Below are 24,833 nucleotides of genomic sequence, written 5' to 3'. Positions count from 1 at the left end.
GGGATGCTCCCAGCTCCTGAGTATGTCTGCTCCAATTATGCATTTGGAACTGGGGAATAACCAGAGGGTTATCGCCCCCCCCACCACCACACACACAATCGAGCGTCCTTCCTCTGGGGTACATATTCACAGCCCTGATCATCATCTGATGTGAACTTCCTGTCTCCCCAAACACAGGGGAAGGCCCTGAGGGAGGCCCATCTGTCTGTCTGTCTGTCTGTCTGTCTGTCTGTCTTACCGCCGCCTCCCCAGCAGCAGGCAGCACCACTCCGTAAATATTTGTGGAACAAGTAAAGCGCTGTGTCCCCGCATCCCTGGTGTGAATGCAGACAGCGAGCCCGTGTTCCGTTTGTTTACTGATCTCCTGATTACTCGAGACAGGAGTTAAGACGGGAGGGGGCTTCGGCATCACCCACCTTCCCGGACAGCAAGGGCTTCAGAGCAGGTACAGGAAGGCACAGTCACTGCTTCCCGGGAAGGTGCGGGCTGTAGGCCCCGGCCTTGTACAATCCAGGAAATGGAGCAACAGCCACTTTCCTAAGCCCGAGTGAGGCAAGGTTGTGAAACTGGGTTCAGGATCTCTCCTCTCGTAACTAGACCAGAAGTCCGGCCCCCGGCCTGCCCCTCCAGCCGTCACAGATCATCACCACTCTGGCTGCCTGGAAGGCTTTGACCAGAGTGAATCATGTAGTGACCAGGGCCGGAGCAGCTGGCGAGGGCTGCCTCCCTCCACACCCTGCCTCACGGCCCAGCCTGGGGGAGATGGGAATGAGCTTCGGCGAGGGCCAGAGCCAGGCTCAGAATTGGGTTCCCCGGGGGTGAGTCCAGGCAGACGGGGAGGGGGCAGGGGGCTGCGGAGAAGAGAAGGTGGGGTTGTACCGTCATGCAGAGACCAGCTAGGCTTCCAGCCCACCTCCCTGAGGCTCCCACATGAGCAGAGCCCTCCGGGCCCACCCCGGGCAGCAGGGCGTGGGCCATCGTGTCAGAGCAGTGCCTTCAGGAGAACCTGTGCAGAGCCGAGATCCTGACGCTTCAGCCAGCCCCCCTCCCCGCCCCGTCTGGATGTCTGGGGTTCCGATTCCGAGGTTGGACGACCGGAGAGTGGCCACAGCACAGTGTCCGGCTAGAGTAAGTATGTGCTGCCCGCCTACGGCTCCTGAGAGGCAGAAGTTCCTTTGCCTAAAAGGACGGACGGAGAGAAACACAAATCACTGCTAAATTATGCTCCAGACACCATTCCCCGAGCTAGGCGCCCCGCTCCAGCCTGCAGAGCAGGGCAGCTGGGAGCACCCGGGCGCCCGGCTTGGGGGAGCCTGTGTGCCCCATTTTGTTCCCCGACACCTCCAGGAGAGTCCAGTCTCTCCTTCCTCCACGGGACAAAGGCCAGTAACTACAAAAGGACAAAATCACGTCACACCTTACCATCGCCGGCCTCACGGACCCTCTCGCCTAGCCTCACTCCCTCAGGACAGCAGCCAGCATGTGCTGTTAGCAAGCCCATTTTACAGAGGACCAAACTGAGATTAGGGACTGGCCACGGCCCTGCTGGCGGCAAGTGGGGAGCTGGGATTGGAGCTACCAAGCGTGGGCAGGAGTCCAGAGGGGCCGGCGGCGCAGACAGACGTGCTGACTTGTGAGAACCTGTGCGAGCAAGAGGGCCAGGGCCCAGAGGCGACGCTGCGCCCAGATAAAAACCCACAGGAGAGACAGCTGCCGAACAAACCCCAGCACCGGGGCCCTCGTTCCCAAGACGTGGGCCACTTTGCTTTTACGCTTCACGTGCGTTACACACGCGTTATCTACGTGAATGAGGCAGCGGCTTTAATCCTAAGCGATAAGGTATCATACGTGAAACTCCTCTGGATTTCTGTCCGTTACTGAAAACAGCCACCGATGCACAAGGGCTTTCCTAACAAGGAAGTGGCACGAGGCGAACTTCCGGTAACTGGGAGGCACTCCTCTCTGCACACCCTTCTGGCTCACGGAAGGTTTCGTAGGGACACTCCACCTTCAGAGGGTGGAGAAATCTGTTATAAGAACACTGCTGGGGCGGCTCAGTCAGTTGAGCCTCCGACTTCGGCTCAGGTCGTGATCTCGCGGTCCATGAGTTCGAGCCCCGCGTCGGGCTCTGTGCTGTCAGCTCGGAGCCTGGAGCTGCTTTGGATTCTGTGTCTCCCTCTCTCTCTGCCCCTCCCCTGCTCACACGCTGTGTGTGCGTGTCTCTCTCTCTCAAAAATAAATAAACACTAAAAAAAAAAAAAAAAAAGGAAGACCTGCCAACAGGAGGACACACGGGAGCGCTTACCGTGTGCCAGGCCCCAGGTGCATCACATCAACGCGGCTGTCCTCAAACAGCCCCTGAAGGAGGCTCTGCGATCACACCCACTATGCAGAGCAGGAGGCCAGCTCAGAGAGGCTGAGGAGCAAGGCCGTGGCCACACAGCCCAGCCCTCAGCGTCTGCCTGGCCTTGCCTCCCCCTCTAATCTCTGGGAAGGTCCAGGCCCCCACAGAAAGCCCTTCACCACAGATGCCCCTTTTTGGGGCACACGTGACCCATCGGGACACCTGCCCTTGTCCTTGCCCTGCAGCCACCTTTTTGGGGTGGCCCTGGGCAGCTCCTGGGCAGTGTGCTTGGGTGTCCCGATGCTTCGTCACTGCGAGTGGACAAGAACCGTGTGTCCCCCACCCCCGGGCCTCTGAAATGTACAACAGGCCTGTGTCCAGCTGCTCACCTTTCGGGATGAACTTCAGCGAGCTGCTAAATATTCAGAAGCGGGACTGTCCCGGCTTGGGGCCATCGTTCAGGAACTCATGTCCCAGCCCATTGCCACACCTGCCACAGGACACCTGGAAAGACCACAAAACAACTGCAGCGATGGCCCCCCTGCCACCAGCAGAGATGGTGTCCTCCCCCCACCCATTTCCCAAAGTAACTGTGGGCAGGAGAGGTCGACCTCCATCCCGGAGCCCGCACGGGAAAGCAGTCCTGTTTCCCCGTCTCCATCAGGACCCCAGGCTCCCCAGGCAGGGTGGCAGAGGCCAGAAGACCGGCACAGACAGACTCTAAGCCCCGAGAGCTGTGGGGGAAGCAGAGAAGGAGCAGCCACCTCAGGCTCTCCCTGGCCAACACCCCTCCCCACCCCCTGGGGCTGCCACCCACCTTTAAGGCTTTAGGCGAATTGTGCTCCGGACGCTTGGCCACACTATCAGCATGAATGGTCTCAGTGAAGGCCGGCCACGGGGACGAGTGTGCATACTTTGAGCAGCTGGAGAAGAGCTCGTAGCCACACTTGGCACACACATAGACACCTGGGGGCAGAAGGGAAGACAAAGGCAGACACGTTGGCTCCAGCCTCTCTGGGGTGAGCGCCCAAATCCTCGGGGCGAGAACACAGCACCGTCCGTCTGCAGGGTGGGCTGCACATTCTACCCACGCTGACACCTGCCACTCCCAGGCCTGGAACACACCACTGAGCTCACGTTCAGTGGTCCTTGGCATGTGCCACGAAGAGCCACTTCTCACACTTATCTCATTGAACTTTATCCACAGTCCTGTGATGTAGACCCTTCCAGTTTAGCTTAGTTTTGTGGTTGCTTTTTTTGTTTTTCAAGTAGGCTCCGTGCCCAATGTGGGGCTTGAACTCACAAGCCTAAAGGGCCAATGCTCCACCAACTGAGCCAGCCAGGAGCCCCTTTTTCAGTTTTGTTTTGTAAGAGGACCTTTCCGTTTTAGAGCTGCAGTGCCTGAGTGATGCAAAACACAGCTCGAGGGTGTGCAGTCAGGAAGGAGCCCAGACAGTATGATGAGGAGACAGCACTCCCACCCCAGCAGACCCCAGCCCACCTCCCTTCCAAGTGGCCGCTCCTGATGCCAGGGAGGCCCTGAGCTGGACACCCAGCCACCGGTCTGCTCTCTGTGAGGGAAGAGAATGGTCCCACCAAACAGGTCTCCAGGCCAGACAGGGGGCCCAGGAAGACAGAGACCCAGGGAAGAGAACAGGTTTTAACCCAGCCCCAAAAGATCACTTTGAGGGGGGGAAAAAAGGCTGCAAAACCGACCTGCGGAACAGGTAACTGCTTGGGGCCCCCCACAGGGGAACCCCGCACCCAGTGCCCACCCTGAGGACAGCCTACCCCAGAGTCCATGAACTACACAGCCTTTGCCAGCCACTGGAGAAGGAAGCAAGAGGGGGATGCCCAGCTGCTGTGGAAGTGGAGCTTCCTGCCTGGCAGAGCCCCCTGAGGACAACTGGGGGCCTACCGCCAGAGGGCCTCGGTGGAGGGCTTTGCCTAGAGAGTCCTGTGCCACACCTGACATCCACAGATGTCCAGTGTCACCGCCCAGCCTCCTAGAGGGCTGACACCCAAAAGTTCCCACTGAGGCAGTGCACTGCCCTAGTCTTGCCTGTGGGGCACATTTTTACCAAATTAGGCCATTACCAGACAGCACGGCCCAGAAGGGGACAACTCGGGGCCTCTCAAAGCCTGGGGCCTGGAGGGACGGTTGTCCACGTCCCAAACAACCCCACCCCCACTCCAGCTGTCTGGTCAAACTTCACTGGCACTTGGTTGTCCAGCGGCTCTCCTGGTTACCCAACCCCAGGGCCCTGGGCAGATGGGGGGAGGCACCCGGGAAGACACGTTGGGTCCGAAGGGAGAGCTCTGTGCTTGCCAGCTTACCTTGCGGATCCCAGGAACCCGGGAGGGGAAAAGGCAGGGCTATCATCAGGGGGATGCCCTAGGACAAGATACTCGATCGTGTCCCTCTGAAGTCCAGATCCCAATCCGGATCCCCCCACCGGCGTCACCCCCTCCCTGTACCCTGACCCCACGGATCCCTCCCAGAAACGGCCTTGCTCACGCACTCCTCGAGGTCAGCAACGTCCTCGCTCTAATGTCCCCTCTCCCACTCAGGAACCCCTACTTTTCAGGCTCCCCAGACCCCCCTACTCCGCGGTCCCCTTTACTCACATGCGCTGCTCCCCGCGCGATCACATTCGCCCCCGGTGGGGTCCGCCCTTCCCGGGGCTCAAGGGTTCCACCACCGCCCGAGAGCAGCGACGCCCACTCTACTACGCGCCCCCTCCCCGCTGCCCTCCCAGGAGGTCACAGAACAGACCTGGCTCAAAGTGGTTCTGGAAAACCTCGCCCCCGAAGAAGCTGCAGAACGACATGGCGCCGACAGTACGGCGGGGCGACCGCTTCCTCGGACAGATCCGAGGCCACTGGCCGACTGCCCCCGGGCCGGCGCCCGGGGCCCGCCCCTCCTCCCGAGGCCCAATCACTGCCCGGATCCGGGATGACGCCCCGCCCCCCAGAGGACCAATCACGACCCTCCAGGAGGCCCCGCCCCCTCCCCTCCCGCGGACCAATCTCTCCCTAGGGCGAGGACCTGCCCCCCGCAGTTTCCTCACAGGCCCCGCCCCCGACTGCTCCTCGGGACGGCTAGGGAGCGGAGTCCCCGACGCCCGCGCTCGGCAGCCCCTCCCGAGCGCCAGGGGGCGCCGCTGAGCTGCGCCGGCTTGGAGCGGCGCCACGCCGCAAGGGTCCTGCCCGCCCGCGGAGCCCCCGGGCCACCCGCGGTCCCCCGCCTTTCCGCGCTCGCAACTCTGAGACACCGTGGGGAGAGTCGCCTTCGCACTTTATTATATAGAGGGGGCAGGCGGGGGTCGCGCCGCGCTTCCTTCAGGCTCCCTCCATCCCAAGCCGCCTACAGGTCTCTCGAGGTCTCGGACTTTTCCTTCTCAAGATGTTTCTTCTGGGGACCCTGGTTGGGGGGTTGGAGGAGACAGCAGCGCTCGCCACGTTGGTCTAGCCGGGAATACTGCCCCTGGCCAGCCTCTGCTCCGCTTTCTTTCCACGCACGAGTCAGTGCCCGGGACTGGACTCCTATAAGCCCCTCCTCTGGATGAGGGCAGGGGACGCCCCAGCCACCCTCATCTGCTCCAGCTCCCCAACTGTGGTGCAAGAGGGGTGTGGGGTCTGAGCCCCAGAGAACAAGGGGTAGGTGGGCTCACCATGAACACCCTCTTCTCTTGGGCCGTCTGGAAGCGGCCGTGGCCAAACTTGGAGGTGGTGTCGATGAACTTGAGTTCGATGTTCTCCAGGGCCTGGCGGCTGTGGTGCACCAGGAGGGACTGGAGAGGAGCAAGATGCAAGGTCCTCACCCACTGCCTCCCGCCACCCCCAGGCCACACGGGAAGGTCTCACTCACTCGGCTCCTGCCAGAACCCCTCCCTTTTTGCTCTCCCTATTCCCACCCTCTTGGGAGCAAGGTGAAGGACAGGGCAGGCCAGTCCCTCGACCCTCCCACCATAGAGGCACTGACCTTCCTCAGCGTGATGACCCGCTTCTTGGTGCCCGCGATGCAACCCTTCAGCATGACGAAGTCATTGTTGACTTCCCCGTAGTGGGGGAAGCCGCCCTGCGGGGAGGTGGGTCAGGATCCAGGCTCCGAAAGGGGCTGCAGTGTTAGGGGCAGCTGCAAGCCCCGGGAGAGCTCCCCACACATGAGCTGGAGCCAGCCCCTGGCCCCAGGGCAGCACCTGAGCCACATTCTAAGTCCTTATCTCACCGAACCCTCTTGGCGAGGGAGACACTGAGGCTCAGAGAAGCAGAATCACTCGTTCAGGCCTTGCAGCTGCTACATAGTGCAGCCGGGACTTGAACCCAGGCGGCCCGAGTCCCAGGCCACGGCTGGAGCTGCCGTGCTCCACACCCATGACGGCGGTCGGAGTGTGAGCTGTGTGCCGAGGGGGCTCAGAGGATGCAGGGACGGCAGGGGTTTGTTCCACCGGGGGGCTGCTCGCTGGGGCCTGAGCTCTGGGGGCAGGGAGGTACCCCACACACCTGCTCCACACGTGCACACCAGACCCCCTCACCAGTGGCGTGATGGACTTGTCCGTCACGTCGTAGCTGGTGGACGCATTGTTCCTGACCACCTTCCCGTCCTCCGTGTGCAGCCCGCGGCCAATGCGGTAGATCTGTAAGGAGAGCAGGGCACGTGGCAGGCAGCACGTGGCCTCTGGAGCCAGCGGCAGGTCTGTACCCATCCGCACGGGTGCTCAGACCCAGGCACCGGCAGGGGCTTTTCAGAGCCTTTGGGGGGCCAGGCAGCGTCCAGGTCAGGCACCCTACCCACTGGGGTCCGGTCACGAGTGTCCCTCCACCACCAGGACTGCGGACGCACCTTCTTGTTGAGCTCCGTGCGGTGGTGATAGCCCTTCTGCCCGGCCCGAGCGATGGAGCAGCCCACACGGGCAGGGTGCCAGGCGCCAATGCAGGCCACCTTGCGCAGTCCCTTGTGGGTCTTCCGTGGCAGCTTCTTGGTATGCCAGCGGCTCGTGACCCCTGCAGGGGGTGGGGGCGGGCTTAGAGGCCAGTCTGGCCCCCACCCCCTCCAGGCAGCCTTCCCGGAGCCACCGTCCCCACCCAGCCCTACCTTTGACCCCCCGGCCCTTGGTGACAGCAATGACATCGATGACCTCGCTCTGGCTGAACACACTGTGCACCGGCACCTGCTTCTCTAGCCGGGCCTGGGCCCAGGCCACCTTCTCAGCCACCGTGCCGCCATTCAGCTGGATCTCCATGATGTGGGCCTTCTTCTGCCGGAAAGGCAGCAGCTTCATCTGCAGGACATGGCCCGGCCAGTCGGTTCCCAGAGGGCTGCACCCCCCAACCGCAGACCTGGCATGACTGGCTGGTGACCCCCAGCAGGCTTTCATGCATACATGCATTCAGCAGATGTTCCAGTGCTCCAGTCTTTCGATATGCTATGTTCTGTGCTGGGCACTGGGGAGGACTGAATATTCTGATGGAATATTGGGGGCAGCAGGGACAGTTGCTGCACGTAAAGCAGTACGTGTCCTCTGAGGGGACACCCCTCAATAACAAGAAGGAGCTACTGAGTGAAGATCTGAAAGTTTGGGGAGCAGAGGGAACCACCTGTGCAAAGGCCCTGTGGCAGGGAAGATCCTGGGGAGCTGGTGGGCTAGAAAGGAGAGCAGTATGTCTAGACCGTGGTGAGCAAGGAGGAACGTGGTGCACGATGAAGTCAGAGGTGAGCTGGGCCCTGCCCGGGCCAGACTTGAAGGGAGAGGCTTGGGCTTTATTCTAAGTGCAGGATGTGGCACAATCTGGTTCACGTTTTTAGACACCTCTGGCTGCTGCTGTGTGAGACACGGGCTGCGGGGACACACAGGTGGAAGCAGGGACGCAAGTCACAGCCCAGTGCTCAACATGTACTTATGGAGCACCTACTGCATACAGGGCTCTCGGTGGCTGGGGTGCTGGGGGCACAGCACTGAACAGGCAGCCACGGCCCTGCCCCCGTGGAGCTAGTCTGTAAAGGGAAACGGACACGACCAATGACACGTGTAACCGGGAACAGCAAGTGTGGCAGTAACCGAGGCAGGGGAGCAGAGGGGTGCTGCTCCAGGCCTACGCAAGCCTTCCCTGAGGACAAGATGCCAAGGACTGTTCCAGAATAAGCCAGAAGGTGTTAGCAACCTGTCAGCCCACTCAAGCCAGGCCCCACGTACGAATGTTGACTCACACACACCTTGTGCCAGGACCCAACGGGAGGTGGCTGGCCCTCTACACTGGACATTGGCAGGAGATCCAGGCCTCGTGGGGCGTGTCAGGGCCTTGGTTGACCACTAGGCGTGGCGGACGGCCCAGAGCCCTCAGAGCACACGGACGCCCATCCCCGGGGCTGCGGGAGGCCAGCACAGCCAGTCCCCCAGCCCTTTGGGGCTGTGCCCCGGCCCGTGGTATTTTTAGGCTGACATTTGCCAGGGCTCCTGGAAGCTGGGCCCAGGGAGTGGACCGGCAGACCGGGTGCGGACGAGGTGGCAGGGCTGACCTGAGTGTGGACAATGACGCGAATGACTTTGCAGTACTTCTTCATGGCGGCAAAGTCTTTCTGCAGCTGCTTTTTGCCCTCGGCGTCTCGCCACCTCTTGCAGGCCTTGGTGAAGGCTTTCTTCTTGCTCCTGTGCCTGAGCCACACGCAGGAGACACGTAGAGGGGCCAGCCGGGGCAGCTGCCCAGGCCTGCCCAGCCCCCACGCGCCCACAGCCCACCCCACAGGCCCCTCAGGGCAGGGGATGTCCTCTCCTCCCTCCTTCCCTTCCCGGGGAGGCCACCGCGGGGCCCTCCCCCGGGGCTCCCCGTCGTCAAGCACAGACTGCCCCTCCCTCTCCGGGTCTCCGGCTCCTCCTGTACAGAGCGGACGCGCTCCCGCCTCCTGAGGCCTGCGTGTGAGCGTCAGATGCGCCCGAGCTCGAGGGAGGCGCGTGCTGGCCGGCGCCACGGCCACCTGCCTACACCGCTGCGGCCGCAGACCCCGCTTCTAGGGCCAACGGCCAGTACTGGCTAGGCGCCACGCCGCGTCATTCCCAACCCTCCCCCAAACTCTGGAGGGTGGATGTACTGTCCCCATTCTACAGAGGAAGAAACGAGAGCTCACAAAAGTCAAAGGCCCTGGATGAGGGCCAAATTGATAACAGTAGAAAGAACAGAAACAAGGCCAGCTGGCACTCGGTGAGCACTTTCTGTGTGCTGAGCACTTGACACACTGCTCATTTAATCCTCACGGCAGCCTCATGACACAGGGATTACTCCATCGGATGGTGTCTCCATCTGGTGGTGTCTGTGATGGGGGGGGGAATCAATCTAAGAGGCTCTAAGAGGTGAGCCAGCTCACCTGTGGTCGTACAGCCCGTGCTGGCTCAGAAGCCCAAACTTATTACCTCCCAGAGAGGGCCAGGACCGGGCTATGCCTCTAACTCCATAAGGATGGGGGTGTCGGTGAGGTTCCTTGGGCACGTGGGCCTTCCCTTTCAGGACTGAGTGCCCCCAAATGCCTTCCTTTCTGAGGAGAAGAGCTTGTCAGCTAGCTATTTCCCTTTTCACCCTGGCTGCTAGGAAGCTATTTCCCTTTTCACCCTGGCTGCTAGGAAGCCGACTCTAACATTTCATCAAATTAGTCCCTTAATTAACCCTGGGGATTAGAACATGCGCTTCCTCTACCCCAATTTCCACTCCAGCCCCCTAGTACTTGTCTTTCATTGAATTGAAGGCAACCTCCCCCACAAACACTTTCCTGCCTCCCATACACTGTTGCCACTTCCCACCCCCCTCGTGCCAGTCCACACGTGGTCCCCCCGGGGGCAACGCTCACCAGTCTTTGTAGAAGCGGCGACGGCACTCATCACTGAGGTGCTCTGCAAAGATGGTCTTGAAGCTCCGCAGGCCTCGAGGAGTGGCCACGTAGCCCACAACGCCGACCACCACCAGAGGCGGCGTCTCCACAATCGTCACTGCCTCCACTTCCTCCCGCTTCGAAATTTCTGGAGGGGACCCAGAGACAGGGGCATGGAGGAGGGCCTCTGGGACCCACGGGGAAAGGGGATGGAGTGGAAGAGCCAACCACAGCCCCTCCTGCCCAAGGGAGGGTGGAGCACCATGGCCTTAGGGCTCCCACTGACCTCCGGCCCCCAGCCTGCACCCTCCCTGCCCCTTCTCTCTGCTCCATCTGGGGCAAGGAGCAGGTGCTGGGCAGGGCCCTTGAAGTGGTCTCTGCTAGCTCTGACTCTGAGATCTCAGACAACGCCTGACTTGCTCCCTGCCTCAGTTTCCCCATCAGACCCTCTGGAAATGGGCGAGGAGAGCCAACAGCCAGGGCAGCATCCCCCGAAGGGCAGGGTCGGGACTCCTTTAGTGGAGAGCACTTGAGCCGTTGAAATTTTATTTAAAAAAAATTTTTTTTTAACGTTTATTTATTTTTGAGACAGAGACAGAGCATGAACAGGGGAGGGTCAGGGAGAGGGAGACAGAATCTGAAACAGGCTCCAGGCTCTGAGCTGTCAGCACAGAGCCCGACGCGGGGCTCGAACTCACGGACCGTGAGATCATGACCTGAGCCGAAGTCGGACGCTCAACCGACCAAGCCACCCAGGCGCCCCAAGCCGTTGAAATTTTAACAGTTGTGAATATACGTTGATGAGCTCTAGAAAAATACCTGTATTTTGTCCAAAACCCGTGATTTCATAGATGTTATTACTGACACTAAAACAAAGTAAAAGCAAGTCTAAAAGAAACATATCAGGAGATGGGGAGCCTGCGTGCCTCAGGCGATTAAGCGTCTGACTCTTGATTTCAGCTCAGGTCATGATCTCACGGTTCGTGGGATAAAGCACACCGTCAGTATGGAGCCTGCTTGGGATTCTCTCTCCCTCTCTCTCTCTGCTCCTCCCCCTCTCACACTCCCTCGCTCTCAAAAAAATATATGTATGTATATACATACACACATATATGAGGTGATGAACAGAACACATGAGTAGCTGCCACAAAGTTGGAGGGGTGGTGGCTGATGCTATAAAGGGGCAGCAGGAAGGACTCCCGTGAGGATGGAATGTTCCACGGTACACACATTTACACGTGGCAGAGCCGCATGGAACTAAACACGCACAGGAAACGTGAACACAATGGGTAGGTTGTATCCATGTCGATAACCAGTTGTGACATATTACCGTAGTTTATAAGATGTTTCCGTCGGGAAATTGGGTCACGGGTGCATGGGATTCTACAATGATCTCAAAACAAAAGGTATATCGGGGCACCTGCCTTTGAACTGTAGCTCTCCCACTTACGGACTGGTGATGGGCAAGTTTCATAACTGCTTAATTTCCTCATCTGTAAACCGGGGGCGATGACAGAACACACCTCGAGGGGTGGCCAGCGGTCAGGGCTTGATGACAGTCAGTGTCCTGGATGCTCCACACCCTCCCCCACCCCCGTGTCCCCCCGCAGCCACTCACTGAGCCCCGGCCGGTGCACTTCTCGAAGAGTGTGCGTCATGCCAGCCTTGTAGCCCAGGAAAGCCGTGAGGTGCACCGGCCGGCTGGGGTCATCCCGAGGCCAAGTCTTCACCTTGCCCCGGTGCCGGCTGCTCCTCTTGTGGGGCAGGAAGCCCAGGTGTCCGTGCCGAGGGGCAGAGAACTTCCGGTGGGACTGGGGGTGGGAGGAGGAGGGGACAGTCAGAGCTGGGGCGTCTCTGGGCCCGGAGAAGTGAGTCAGAGACCCCAGACGGGGCCCTGGTGGTCTTCAGTGTCCCATCTATCTATAGGGAAGGAGGGCAGGTCGGCTCACGGACAGTGTCTTAGGGACAGAGCCAGCACCAAGCTCTCCTCACCCACAGGCTGCCCGCTTTAGTGGGCTCAGCCTGCTGGGCCCAGGAGGGACAGGCCCACACTGTGGCCAAGGGCTAGAGGGACAGGGAGGCACAGCCATCTGTCTATCTTCTTGCCCATTCCAGGCCTGGCAGCCTGAGCTCTGGCCCCCTGTTGTCCCCTTCAGTCACCTCCTCCCTAACAGGCCCAAGGACCACCCCTGCTGGGAAGAGACTCCAGAAGCCCACCTGCCCCTCCCAGGAAGCTGCCTGGCTCCAGCCCCCTAGCCCACTGACCATGGCAGCCCGTCCCGGCAGGTCAGGAAAGGAAGGGGCCTCCCCGACAGGCGCTGGAGGTCGAATGGCAGGGCCAGAACGCCCGGCAGCCAGGTCCCAGATTTAGCCCCTGGCAGAAGAGCTTGGTCATGTTCCGTGGCGGTCATGGGCTCTGGTGCCAGGAGCAGGCCTGGCCTGGGGCGGAGCGAGAGGGGGCATCCGATGGGCAGGCTGGGGTGGGGATACCTGGAGCCAGGCCTGTCACTGCTTTCCTCAAGGGCCCCGGGACTGGGTCACACCACTTCGTTTTCTGCCTTGTGTTGCCCTCCCAGGCCAGGAACAAGTCGGCCCGGTAAAGAGTCAAGGAGCCCAGGTTGGGGAGAGGGCTTCTCTCAGGCAGCTGCGGTCAGGAGGGTCTGGTCCACTTGGCTGGCTGTTCCTGTCTCGTCCTGAGGGCTGCGAGCAGGGCCTGGTCAAACTGCCTGGGGTGCCGGGGGCCGGGGGTGGGAATAGCTGTCATCCAAGAACAAAGGTTCTACGCTTATCAAGTTCTGAACCTATAGATAGAGTCAGTTTTACAGGCCTGAAATGTCTCTGAGGGCCTGGGGACCCTGCCTTGCTGGCGCTAAGATTTTGTGCTAGTAAAATGTCACAATTCTCTGTCATTGCTGTTGTTAATGACAAAAGAACTTGTAACACTTTGGGCTGAGCCCCACAGGAATTAAATCACTGGGAAGGGGCAACCCTCAGCCCCAGGAGTGGCCCAGGGGGAGAGAGACTACCTGAGCGGAGGAAGCACAGAAGGGACACCCGCAGGGGCGCCTGGGTGGCTCAGTCGGTAAAGCGTCCGACTTGGGCTCAGGTCACGATCTCACAGCTTGTGAGTTCAAACCCTGTGTTGGGCTCTGTGCTGACAGCTCAGGGCCTGGAGCCTGCTTGGGATTCTGTGTCTCCTTCTCTGCCCCTCCCCCCGCTCAAGCTCTGTCTCTCTCTCTCTCTCTCTCAAGAATAAATAATAAAACATAAAAAAAAAAGAAAAGAAAAGAAAAGAAGGGACACCCGCGCACTCAGGGCAAAGGGAAGGCCACCCATGCTGAGGCCCTTGAGCACAGCAAGACAGGCGGCTGTGGTAGGAACGGTTCCTGGCACACGGGCCAAGAACCAGGGGGCCGGGCACAGAGCCACAAGCTACTTGGGCTCCTCCCTCTCGTATGCCTTTTCCTGCTTCTGCTACATGATCCCCAAGCCCCTCTGCTACCAAACAGCAGCGGAAAGATGCCACTCCCGTGCTTTGCTTTAATCGAGTTCTCTGCTTTCTCATATTCTTCTGGTGAGCCATAGCGGTGGCATCGGGCCTGGCTCTGTGGGATCCCCTTGTTCATCCCCACGGTACAGGCCAATGTTAAGATTCTTTTGGTCTGACAGTGTGTGTTTCTAAGGGTTCGTGATTTCACGATCTGACATTTCTGTGACCCCAGATCCTGTGCATCCGTAGAGTTGATGGCTCCATGTCCCTGACCCCGGCCTCCAGGCATGAAGTGACCAGCACCCTCCGTGGTCCTGGCCGAGGGCCATGCCAGATAAGGAGATCACGGAAGGTGATCAACAGGGCCCTGGTCAGTGGAGCTACCCCAGGGGGCACAACAGTGCTCGGGGCCGGGACAGAAACATCAGTCCCAGACCAGAGCACTCTGTGTCCAGCATAGGAGCCACTTCTCCCTGTGGGTGAGGGCCCCAAGGGCAAGCCCTGCCTCTTGTTCTGCCCCAGAAAGGCCCCCTAAGCTTACTGGCATTGGCCAGTCCATGAGGGGCTCTGGAAGACACAGTGGAGCCCAGAGAAGGCTGCAGGGAAGGGACAATTCAGGAAGGCTTCCTGAAAGAGTGGGGCATTTGGTAGTTTATTTGTTGACTTTGTTGTGTTTTTTGGTTGTTCTACCGGTCTGAGTTCTCCAGAAGGGCCCAGCTCTGTTCATCTTGCCGCCTACTGCACTTGCCACGTACCTGCACACCAAAGAAACTGAATGAATAGTCTGCTTCTTCCAGTGTTTGTCTCGTCTTAGAACGTAAGCAGGGGCCTCTGTTTTCTCCACTGGCGTATTCCAAGCGCCGAGACCAGCGTCTAGCGCACAGCACACAAGCCGCAGCCCCCGCGCTGGGAGGGGTTTCCCGAGCCCACCATTGGGCGGGCCTGCAGAACTACGAGTCCCATGGTGCCTCGCGAGCGCAGGCAGTCCCGCGCAGGCGCAGCTGTCCTACAGCGGCCTCTGCTGCGGGAGAACTATAAGTCCCATGGTGCCTCGCGAGTGCCGGCCGCCTTGCGCCGGCGCAGCCGCCCTAGGTTGTCCTCTGCTGCGGGCGAACTAGGCCGTGGTAACCGGTCAGAGGCCAGGCTCGCTCGTCCGAGAGAAGAGCCCCACCGCACGCCGCCGCCATGCCGGATAGCTGGGATAAGGACGTGTACCCCGAGCCCCCGCGCCGCACACCGGCGCCCTCGCCGCAGACCTCGCTGCCCAACCCCATAACCTATGTGACGAAGGCCTTCGATCTCCTCGTGGACCGACCTGTGACCCTAGTGAGAGGTACGAACCCCATCTGGGCCTCACCGCTCCCCAGGGCCCCCCGCCGCCCAATCTGGAATACTCCGTCGCACCTAGGGCTTCGCCCCTGTGACCGGTCCCCGTCGTCCCCACCCGGACACCTGGGGTCTCGTCGCCTCCTTGGACCCCCATCCCGTTTCCACTGCACCCTAGGAACACCCCTCGCTTCTGCACCAAGACCCCTCATTGCTTTCCGGCCCTCGCCGCCTGGGGGAACTCTCCACGCACCCCTGGTCTCCAGGCTCGCCCAAATATTAGGGGGTGTGTGCGGATCGCACCCTGGCCTGAGGCTTGTTAAACCCCATTCTCCCTGCACGCTTTGCATCCTGAGTTGTGCACAGTAGGCAGTCAGCAAACGGCTGTTGAAGGGTTCTCTGCTAACCCTCTGCACGCCTACAAAATGACCCGGATAGTCAGGGGATGGCCGAGGTCCCCTCGACCTAGATATGCTGTGACTTGTACTCCGTGTGTGCCCAAGCTTAAGAGCTGTCCAGATACCCCCAACCGTGGTCCAAACCAGGTAGATGTTTAAAACAGCTCTTTGTTGCCCAGTTTGTTGTTCAGCTCGCTCCGTAGCAGGAGCACACACTGCCCTCAGTCACTAATGCTAAGCAATTCATCCATTAACCAATTCAAGGGTGCCAGGGTGGCTGAGTGGGTTAAGCATCCCACTCTTGATCTCAAGTTCAGGTCTTGATCTCAGGGTTGTGAGTTCAAGCCATGTGTTGGACTGCACGCTAGGCATGGAGCCTCCGTTAAAAAAATAATTAACCGGGGCGCCTGGGTGGCGCAGTCGGTTAAGGGTCCGACTTCAGCCAGGTCACGATCTCCCGGTCCGTGAGTTCGAGCCCCGCGTCGGGCTCTGGGCTGATGGCTCGGAGCCTGGAGCCTGTTTCCGATTCTGTGTCTCCCTCTCTCTCTGCCCCTCCCCCGTTCATGCTCTGTCTCTCTCTGTCCCAAAAATAAAAATAAAAAAACGTTGAAAAAAAATTAAAAAAAAAAATATAATTAACCAATTCATTCGTTCAACAACAAAACATTTGGAGTGAGCGCCATGCCCTGGTGGCTTGTTGGGATAAAGTCAACAAATCAGACCCCCACATCTGGAAAAGGCACGGCAATGGATCCACTCCTCTTTTTTGTAATGATTTTTTAGAAAGTTTTTTCTTTTAACGTTTTTATTTATTTTTGAGACAGAGACAGAGCATGAACGGGGGAGGGGCAGAGAGAGAGGAAGACACAGAATCGGAAGCAGGCTCCAGGCTCTGAGCCATCAGCCCAGAGTCCCACGCGGGGCTCGAACTCCTGGATCGTGAGATCGCGACCTGAGCTGAAGTCGGACGCTTAACCGACTGAGCCACCCAGGCGCCCCTAGAAAGTGTTCTATACGTCTGGAGGGATGAGATCGCACCAGTTCCAACTCGTTAGTTTACCGGTGGGGAAGTTGAGGCCAGAAGGTCAGTGGTGGAAACTGGCACGGGCCGACTGCCTACAGGGTGGAGACCTTGTGCGGTGGGCGAGGTTGGCCCACAGGAGGATCTGGAGAAGGGTGTGGGCTTGCAGAGCGTGGGTTCTGAATCCTTTATCTCTCTGGGCCTCGGTGTACTGAAAAGGACCCACCCCATAGGATTGTTTTGGGGACCGAGTGAGACAACGTGCCTGGCTCCCAGGAACCCTCCGTAAGTGGTGGAGGTCACCATTTGTAGCCCAGGGCTACCAGCCACACTTGTTATAGGAGTCCAAATGGCAGTCTTTGTGAAAGCTGGGAACATTTGGGAAACCTGCTTCTTTGGTTTGTGGAAGTAACAAAGCTAAGAGCCCAGACTCTGGCCTGTCCAAACAAGTAGGGTTTTTCTCTTTACAGAGTTTATAGAGCGGCAGCATGCGAAGAACAGGTATTACTACTACCATCGGGAGTTCCGTCGTGTGCCAGACATCACCGAGTGCCAGGAAAAGGATGTCTTGTGCATGTTTGAAGCAGAAATGCAATGGAGGAGAGACTAGTATGTCCCTTCTTAAGTCAGGGAATACTGAGCCTTGCACAGTGAGCATCCCTGGCTGGGCCCTTTCCCTGGGGAGACCCTGGGATGGTGGTTGGTTGACAAGAATGCCTCCTGGGCTTGGCCCACATCTTGTGGGTGGAGAGCCCCGACCTATGACCTCTGGGTACAGGTAAGGATTCTTTGTGGACCACTTTCTTGGTTCTTCTTTCAGTAAAGTTGATCAAGAAATCGTCAATATTATCCAGGAAAGGCTGAAGGCGTGTCAGCAGAGGGAAGGCGAGAGCTACAGGGAGAACTGCGCCAAGGAGATGGAGCAGTTTGCCCAGGTGGCCAAGGCCTACCAGGACCGCTGTACGTGAGCCCCCACACTGGCCTCATCCTTCGACCCTCCATTTTCTCCAGTCAGGGTTTTTTACAAACGTTCCTGCCCAAGTGTGCTGACTGGTTGGGGGAGGGGTCTGTTTGCTGCCAGGTATCTGTGCTGCCTTTTCTTTCTCTGCTTCTAGAGAAGACTCCAGTCTATGCCTTTGGTAGATTTGGCCCATGACTTCCCTCCCCCAATCTCTTCCTCAGATCACGACCTGGGTGCCCATTATTCAGCCAGAAAGTGCCTGGCGAAGCAGAAGCAGCGGATGCTGGCAGAGAGAAAAGCTGCTAAAGAGGCCGCCGCTGCGTGAGGCAGCTCTTTCAGCCCCCATACGGAACTATTGCTGAAATAAAGAGTGATAATATCAAATTGGCTTTTAGTCTTTTTCAATCCTTATTTGACCTATTGGCGAATCTTAATTCATTTCGTTGGCTTCATCACCCTTCAAATATACCTGCTACTAACCTTGAAAAAAAAAAAAAAAACCACTATTAACAAGCTTCAATTCACTTTATTTTTCTCATACAAAACTATGTGGTGGCCACAGCTGGAGCCTGGGTCCTCTGCACAGAGACTCTGGTGTGGGTCTTTACAAGATGGTCAGTGAATTCCTGGGAAAAACAGAGACTTAAGTTGTACAGAGGCCGCCCCACCGTCCACATTTGTCCAGGCTCACAAGGGGGGGATAGGCAGGCAAAGCAGTACCTGATAGGGAGACTTGGTGAACACAGTCTCCTTCCAAAGATCAGGGGTGAGATAGCTGTAGGTCTTGGAAATGGCATCAAAAGTGGCCTTGGCTGCAAAGGGGAAAACAGGAGTGAGCTGGTGGATTCTTGTGACAAACACCACAGGTACAGACACTGTTGCGCTCCTAGGAACAGAGAGGCCACTTGGGGCCGGTCTGCCGTGCATTAGGAGAGCCTTCCTCTCTCTCTCTGAAAATACGCCAACCACACACTGAGTATGATTAAGCGGAGCTGAGAGAAGCCACAGCCCCCCTTGGGACCACCTACCGAAGTTGCCCAGAGTGGCAGTGCAGCCCCTAGCTGAGGTGTAGCAATCATCGATACCAGCCATCATCAGTAGCTTCTTAGGTACAGGGGCTGAGACAATGCCAGTGCCTCTGGGGGCAGGAATGAGGCGCACCAGCACAGAACCACAGCGGCCTGTCACCTGTGAAGGTGGGAGGAGTCAGCAGATGGGTGATCAGGAGTCTGCACCCCTGCAAGCCCCATGGGTGGCTACCCCCGGCCTACCTTGCAGGGTACAGTGTGGGGCTTCCCAATCTTGTTCCCCCAGTAGCCTCGCCGCACGGGGACGATGGAAAGCTTGGCCAGGATGATGGCCCCACGGATGGCGGTGGCTACCTCCTTAGAACACTTAACACCCAGACCAACGTGTCCGTTGTAGTCTCCGATGGCAACAAATGCCTATAAAAAACCTGATGTGACCCGTGGTCCATTGCCTGCACAGGCCCGCACAGCACCAGCAAATCCCACCAGAACACCCACCAGGACCTGTTGCCCTCCTCAAGGAAAGAGTGGCCACCGCCAGGCCGCTCTGAGGTCCAGAGGAGTTCTTTCCTCTCTCTCCCCATTACGAAAGCCACACGTGAGGCAGCAAGCGTGGCTGTGCAGAGCCGAGAGAGCCTCACAAAGCCCCTCGGCAGAAACGGCTCGGCTACCTTGAACCTGGTCCGCTGGCCAGCGCGGGTCTGTTTCTGCACAGGCATAATCTTCAAGACCTCGTCCTTGAGTGACGCCCCCAAGAAAAAGTCAATGATCTCGGACTCCTGAAAAACGTGACGTGGGCACAAAAGCGGTTATCACGACACAGAAGCCACCTTTGAGAACCGTCACCCGGACCCCTGGAACCGGTCCCCAAGTTGTCCCGCCACGGACAGAGGTCATCCCCGGAGCCCACATTAAACGAGAAGCCCAGAGGCCGCACCCGCCCACCGGCCCGTCCGCGGGAGGACGCACGCGCTACCTTGATGGGCAGAGAGAAGAGATAGATCTCCTCCAGGGACTTGATCTTCATATCCTTGACCAGGCGGCCCAGCTTGGTGACGGGCATCCACTGGAAAGAAAGAGCTCAGGTGACTAGGACCGTGCGTCCGGCGCCGCCGCCCATGGGCCCGTCTCACGCGCGCGGCCCGAACCTACCTCCTTGTCCTCGGCCTTGCCTCCGCGAGCTCCGCGGCCGCGGCCCCGGCCTCGACCCCGGCCGCGGCCCCGACCCCGGATGCCGCTGCCGAAGCCTCCGCGGAAGCCGCCGCGGCCTCCCATTCCAGGGCCCCCGGGCCCTCCGGGCCCTCCCGCAGCACCGGCGTCATCCGCCATTTGCTGAAAAGAATGACGAGAAGACAGTCAGCGAAGCCCTGGCATTCGCGGTCGCACGAGGCGCCCAGAGCACGACTCCCTCCCGGGAGCGCCAACGCGCCAACCCGGGGCCCCGCCGGCCGTCCGCGCACTCCCACCAGCCCGGCCCGGGTACTGCCACCCGCAGCAGGAAGACTCACGTGTATTCCCGGAGAAGAAGAACTAGGCCGCGCGGGAGGGAGCATTTATTGCAAGCCAAGTGCCGCGAGACCGTGGCCGCCCTAGGCGCGACTTTGCCACGGACCAATCAGACAGGTGGTGACGCGCTCCCAGTGTTCCCCCGCCCGCTTTGTGTGCGCTTGCGCGCCTGCGGCCCCGCGGCGCGAACTCTCTGAGTTGCAGTCGTCTTGCTCCTCCTGTTCGCTGCAGGTAGGTCTAGTCCTCGCGTCCCGAGGTGGTAGCTGGGGGGGACGGCGTTGGTTGAAAATCACCCGCGGCTTTGGTCGTGGCCGCGGGTGAGATTCGGCGCCCAGAGCCACCGGGGGCCTCAGCTCACCGCCCACTCGTCGGTGTGGGGAGGTGAAACCCAGGCCCCGACAAGCGCGGCCGCCCCGGCCCCGCCGCCCGGGCTCTGGCCTCTGACTCCTGACTCCATGCTCTGTCTGCAGGTCGCCGGCGCCCCGACCCCGAGGCCCAGGACGCCAGGACGGCAGGGAGGCAAGCTCTGCTCTCAGCGCTCAACGAAGCTGGTGGTCTGAATCGACCGCGTGTGACTGCCCTTGCCCCCCCCCCCCCCCCCAGCCATCAGCCTGGGAGGTGCATCTCTGGGACGCAGGGAGCAAGGTGTTTGTGGAGGGGAGAGACTCTGGGGTACCTCCTCTTCGCGACCAGTCCAACTCTGTGTTGGATGGTGTAGACGGGTACACCGTGGCTCTCGGAGGTTGGCAGGTGACTCGTTAGTCATTCTGTAAGTGGCAGGACTACATTGGAGACCCAGGTGTGCTCCTCCAGACCCCATACCATGTCCAGGAGCAGATAAAGTTTTTTCGAGCTTGGTGGTGAGTTGGGCTGGGCCAGCAAACCACCAGAAAGTGAGAATACAGAGAAACAAGGCTAAAATACGGTGGGGGGGGGGGGGGGGAGTGAGGAAGGGTGAGCCCTACCGCTCAATATCAATTACAGACCTTATCAGGGAAAGCTGTGTGGATCACTCCTGCGACTCAGCCAGTGAGAAACCGCCATCACCCTGAACTCTTGCTTTTGTCCGGTGGACGTTGGTTCAAAAAAATCTCTCCCAGTTTTTTCTTTCACAAAATAAAGATTTCCTTTGTTTGTTGGCTTTGGTTGTGGTTTTAGCATAGCTTGCATGTCTTGAATTGCAGTTCTCTGTGATTTCTAAAGAATTTCCCTTTGCTAGTAAAATAACTGATTTTTATTTTTGAGGTTGATAGCATCAGAGTGTAAGATCCCCAGCTCAAAGGCTTGCAGTGGCCCCCTGTTGTTCTCAGGAGGGGGATGGGGTCTTTAGGATTTGGTGAGCTCAACACTCTGGTAGTGAACCTACAGTTCTCTGGTAATGTGCCTCGGGTGTGGGAACATCCTGGTTTCCCAGGTTGAGATTGGTCTCCACAGGTCTTTCCTCCTAGGCCTGCCCAAATAGAGCCTCCCTGTTCTGGAACACCCTTCCGCATATTAGGCCCCCCGTTACTGTGGTACCACAGGTTGTATGGGAATTTGGTCCTGACATCCCTCATCTGTACTCTGGAGCTAGATGTCTTAGATCCTAAGAGACCTGCTGGTGGGTCAGTGGGAAAAGTCCTGGGCCCTTGGACATCTGGCCTGAGCAGCACTATTTGAGGAAGGGTAGGGGAATGATTCCTACTTTCCTGCCGAAGCCTCAGCTTTGGGAAAACAGCACCCAGAAGTTTGGTTCCCGGCCTGGTGCTGCCTGGGGATCAGGCAGAGGCTCCAGACACCTGCCCCCGGTCCACACTGCCTACCTCTCAATTATAAGCAAGGGCTAGATGGTACAGGATACCTACCAGTCGGCCCTGGACCAAGGCTGTGATTGGCCTGAGCCGGACAATGCCACTGTGATGTCGGCCCACTCCTGCTGTGAAATGGAGGCTCCTGATCCCTGGGGGTCAGTGGAGCTGCCGTCCAGACACAGATCATGGTGAGCATGGGACCCTCTTGCCTCTGGCCCTTAAGTTTGTTCCTAACTCCAGAGCTGGACCCCGTTCCTCATTCTGAGTGTGAACACTGGGTAACAGGTTCCCAAACGAGACTAGAAAACCAACATTTCCGAGGGCTCTGGTCAGGTCTAACTCCAGGCCGAGGCCCATTCCAGCCAGGGACTGGTAGTTGTCTTGACCCTCACAGCTGCCCCCTCAAAATGGACGCTGACCCGACCCTCCACTTGGAGTTTCCCTTTGGGTACGCGGTCCGATCCTGGTCCCAGCCAGGCCCTGATTTTGGCCTTTGCAGAGTGGCGGATATGATCTCAACCTCTTCGCCAGCCCTCCCGACTGCAGCTTCCTGTGCTCCGTATGCCACGGGGTTCTCAAGAGGCCAGTGAGGCTGCCATGCAGCCACATCTTCTGCAAGAAATGCATCCTCCGGTGGCTAGCCAGGTGCTAGTGGGTCCCCGAGAGGCTGGGAGGGCAGGAGCAAGGCTGTGGCCTGGAATAGAGAGGAAGACCTGCCGAGCAGTGACTTACAATGGCCGGAAGAGTCCACTGCCAAATCTCCTGGGACATAAAAATGCGTGGGCCCCTGCAGCCTGTGGGATCTGTGGCTCCAGCCTCAGAGCCGAATTCCCTATGAAGCCCTCATGCCTCTTCCAGCTTGAGAAGGGACCTCCTGGGAAGGCATATTGCTGCCAACTGGTCCTTCCCACTCCCAACACTCCCCCCCTCCCCCCCCCCCCCAACTCATGCCTCCTAGACAAAAGACCTGTCCGTGCTGCAGGAAAGAAGTGAAACGGAAAAAGATGGTCCATGTGAATAAACTTCGGAGGACCATTGGCCGCTTGGAAGTCAAGGTAGCTTGAAGCACCCACTCCCACCACCCTTCTGCCCCTTGCCAGGGCAGGGGGAGAGCCAGGAGAGGGGTAAGGAGAATCCTATCCGAAAGACCGGAGGGTTTCTGCTCCAGCAGCATAGACTGAAGCCTGGGGGTCATCAGTCCTGAGTTTGAGTCACATCTCTGTCACTTACTTGCTGTGTGACTTTAGGCAAGTTACCTAAGTTTTCTGAGCCCCTGGGGCCTCAGTTGTAAAAAGGGGATTCTACAAAATTTTTAGAGAACGAAGTGTCTGCTGTGCTGGTCACTACTCTCCAGCCCCCTATTTTTATAGATGTCTCGGTTCCTCAAGCCTCAGGCCCTGTGCCTCGGAGATCTCGATTCTTCCCACCTCCCAGCATTTGCCCAACGATTTCCCTCTCCTCATCATTGATGCCATTAGGGCTTGGCGTCTCCCAGTTCAATATGACGGATGGGGGAGTCTGTGGAAGGTAGGCCGCTCGTGAGCTGGCAGTGTCCAAGCTGGCCTGGCTCACATGGTGCTCTCTACCCCCAGTGCAAGAACGCAGAAGCTGGCTGCTTAGTGACATGCCCCCTGGCCCATCGCAGGGGGCACCAGGACTCCTGCCCTTTTGAGCTGATGGCTTGTCCCAACGAGGGCTGCCCGGCACGGGTGCTGCGTGGGGCCCTGGCTGAGCACCGGCAGCACTGCCAGCATGGGGCCCAGCAGCACTGTCCACTGGGCTGTGGGGCCACCCTGGGCCCGGTGGAGCGTGCCCACCATAACTGCTACCAGGAGCTGCGTGAGGCCTGGAGCCAGCGGCAGGAGCGCAGCCGGAGCCTGGTGCTGGGTCTCCTGCGGCGCGTGCGCAAGGTGCACCACGCCACCAACTTCATCCGCAGGCAGCTGTCCCAGCTCCGGGACTTCCTGCGGGAGGACGACGCGCTGATCGTGGGCACCCCGCAAGAGGAGACTGAGGCCACCCCAGAAGGCAGCACTGGGGCCGAGGTGTGGGGAGCCCCGGGCCTAGGTACCTTGTAATTAGAGACGTAAATAAACGCGGAGCCCAGGCCTGGCCCCACCCCTGCCACCTCTGTGCTTGCTGGCCTCACAGCTTTATCCCATTTGTCACCCTGCCCCCTTTCCAGGCACTACTGCCTTCACCCCGCAGGGATACGACGACCTTTCTCCCTGGACCTCTTCTTCCCAGAAGGCTCTTCTTGCTCTCCATTTGCCTCGTTTCTTTTCCCTCGGATGTCTCCTCATAGAGGTTTCCCCTGATCCTCTCCCAGGGAAGGGATCTGCTTACTAGCTTCACTGCCAATCACACAAAGAGCTCAAAACGCTGAACTCATAGAAGTCAACGCCTCACAATGACTCACGAGGAACCCCCATTTGTCTCCGACCTCCTGCCCTTCCATTCTCCTCCCTGCTAGTTCCCTGGAGCCACAAGCACTGTTCCCCCACACAGCCACAGGGGTCCATGCTTACCAACTTCAGGTCTGGCTCAGGTGTCACCTTCTCGATGAATCCTCTCCCACCACCCCATGTGAAAGTACACCCCCTGCCCTCCGCTCCATCCAGCGCACTAATTTCTCGCCCTTCCTTCGCCCACCCTTCTCCCCTGGAGCACCTGAGCTACTTGAAGGCAGGGTTTTGTTTTGTTTTTTCTCCTCTGGTGTCTCCCAAATGTCTGCGCCAGAGCTTTGCACATAGAATGTGTTCAATAAATATTTGAGAGACTCCGAAGTTAACGAGGTCTAGTCGTTTACGGGCGTTACCTCTCACACCAGACCATGAGCCCCGAGGCCGGACCTAGTTGACCGCACCCGACCGCACTTGCCCCCAAATCCCAGAATGCCGAGGGGGCAGGAGTCTTGGGATCAGTTTAGTAAACATCTTCTACGACTCTCTTTTAAAATTTCCACTAAAAGGCAAACAGCGTGCAAACCCCGTAACTGCCATCTGTGCCCAACGCCCGCAGCCGCCTCCACGCCGCTCTACCCCCGCCCCTCCAGGCCAGAAACGCATCTTCCGCTTCCTTACGCGGAAGCTGCCCACAGTAAAGATG

The 24,833-nt window shown here is 58.9% G+C and overlaps 5 protein-coding genes and 3 non-coding genes across 12 annotated transcripts; 3 read left to right on the top strand and 5 right to left on the bottom strand.

Moving 5' to 3' along the window:
• Window positions 1-338: 338 nt before the first annotated feature.
• Window positions 339-5,277, bottom strand: MSRB1 (methionine sulfoxide reductase B1). Its single transcript, XM_003999032.6, has 4 exons — window positions 5,121-5,277; window positions 3,162-3,310; window positions 2,734-2,848; window positions 339-1,179 (listed from the first exon to the last, which is right to left on the bottom strand). Exons 1-4 carry the CDS (start codon window positions 5,173-5,175, stop codon window positions 1,148-1,150), a joined length of 351 nt encoding a protein of 116 aa, XP_003999081.2. The 5' UTR covers window positions 5,176-5,277; the 3' UTR covers window positions 339-1,147.
• A 348-nt stretch (window positions 5,278-5,625) lies between these two features.
• On the bottom strand, window positions 5,626-12,715 carry RPL3L (ribosomal protein L3 like). Of its 3 annotated transcripts, none has more exons than XM_045047404.1 (10): window positions 12,696-12,715; window positions 11,824-12,016; window positions 10,185-10,353; window positions 8,865-9,000; window positions 7,443-7,629; window positions 7,191-7,351; window positions 6,883-6,984; window positions 6,330-6,425; window positions 6,019-6,138; window positions 5,626-5,768 (listed from the first exon to the last, which is right to left on the bottom strand). In XM_045047404.1, exons 2-10 carry the CDS (start codon window positions 11,861-11,863, stop codon window positions 5,712-5,714), a joined length of 1,068 nt encoding a protein of 355 aa, XP_044903339.1. In that variant the 5' UTR covers window positions 11,864-12,016; window positions 12,696-12,715; the 3' UTR covers window positions 5,626-5,711. The 3 variants fall into 3 exon arrangements, with proteins under 3 accessions (XP_044903339.1, XP_003998997.2, XP_044903338.1); XM_003998948.6 differs by lacking the exon at window positions 12,696-12,715 and adding an exon at window positions 12,471-12,627; XM_045047403.1 differs by lacking the exon at window positions 12,696-12,715 and adding an exon at window positions 12,423-12,488.
• Window positions 12,716-14,761: 2,046 nt separating this feature from the next.
• On the top strand, window positions 14,762-17,785 carry NDUFB10 (NADH:ubiquinone oxidoreductase subunit B10). Its single transcript, XM_003998947.6, has 4 exons — window positions 14,762-15,028; window positions 16,911-17,049; window positions 17,261-17,400; window positions 17,623-17,785. The coding sequence occupies exons 1-4, from the start codon at window positions 14,881-14,883 to the stop codon at window positions 17,724-17,726; spliced, it is 531 nt and encodes a 176-aa protein (XP_003998996.3). The 5' UTR covers window positions 14,762-14,880; the 3' UTR covers window positions 17,727-17,785.
• Window positions 17,786-17,907: 122 nt separating this feature from the next.
• RPS2 (ribosomal protein S2) lies at window positions 17,908-19,784 on the bottom strand. Its single transcript, XM_023247162.2, has 7 exons — window positions 19,582-19,784; window positions 19,406-19,495; window positions 19,101-19,208; window positions 18,673-18,846; window positions 18,430-18,589; window positions 18,122-18,213; window positions 17,908-18,027 (listed from the first exon to the last, which is right to left on the bottom strand). The coding sequence occupies exons 1-7, from the start codon at window positions 19,756-19,758 to the stop codon at window positions 17,947-17,949; spliced, it is 882 nt and encodes a 293-aa protein (XP_023102930.1). The 5' UTR covers window positions 19,759-19,784; the 3' UTR covers window positions 17,908-17,946.
• Window positions 18,275-18,403, bottom strand: LOC111558317. Its single transcript, XR_002739038.2, has one exon. It is a non-coding gene; the product is annotated as a small nucleolar RNA SNORA64/SNORA10 family (small nucleolar RNA).
• LOC111558316 lies at window positions 18,932-19,065 on the bottom strand. The gene has a single exon (XR_002739037.2). It is a non-coding gene; the product is annotated as a small nucleolar RNA SNORA64/SNORA10 family (small nucleolar RNA).
• A 139-nt stretch (window positions 19,785-19,923) lies between the features above and the next one.
• On the top strand, window positions 19,924-23,852 carry RNF151 (ring finger protein 151). 3 transcript variants are annotated; one of them, XM_019821195.3, is made up of 6 exons: window positions 19,924-20,166; window positions 20,406-20,553; window positions 20,920-21,913; window positions 22,225-22,370; window positions 22,684-22,780; window positions 23,318-23,852. In XM_019821195.3, the coding sequence occupies exons 3-6, from the start codon at window positions 21,911-21,913 to the stop codon at window positions 23,801-23,803; spliced, it is 732 nt and encodes a 243-aa protein (XP_019676754.2). In that variant the 5' UTR covers window positions 19,924-20,166; window positions 20,406-20,553; window positions 20,920-21,910; the 3' UTR covers window positions 23,804-23,852. The 3 variants fall into 3 exon arrangements, with proteins under 3 accessions (XP_019676754.2, XP_019676755.2, XP_011289078.3); XM_019821196.3 differs by having other exon boundaries at window positions 20,406-21,913; window positions 22,708-22,780; XM_011290776.4 differs by having other exon boundaries at window positions 20,406-21,913.
• Window positions 20,213-20,339, top strand: LOC111558326. Its single transcript, XR_002739047.1, has one exon. It is a non-coding gene; the product is annotated as a small nucleolar RNA ACA64 (small nucleolar RNA).
• Window positions 23,853-24,833: the final 981 nt, after the last annotated feature.

The sequence above is a fragment of the Felis catus genome, chromosome E3, assembly GCF_018350175.1.
Source record: "Felis catus isolate Fca126 chromosome E3, F.catus_Fca126_mat1.0, whole genome shotgun sequence".
NCBI classification, from domain to species: domain Eukaryota; kingdom Metazoa; phylum Chordata; class Mammalia; order Carnivora; family Felidae; genus Felis; species Felis catus.
This window is presented reverse-complemented; position numbering and strand designations above follow the sequence as displayed.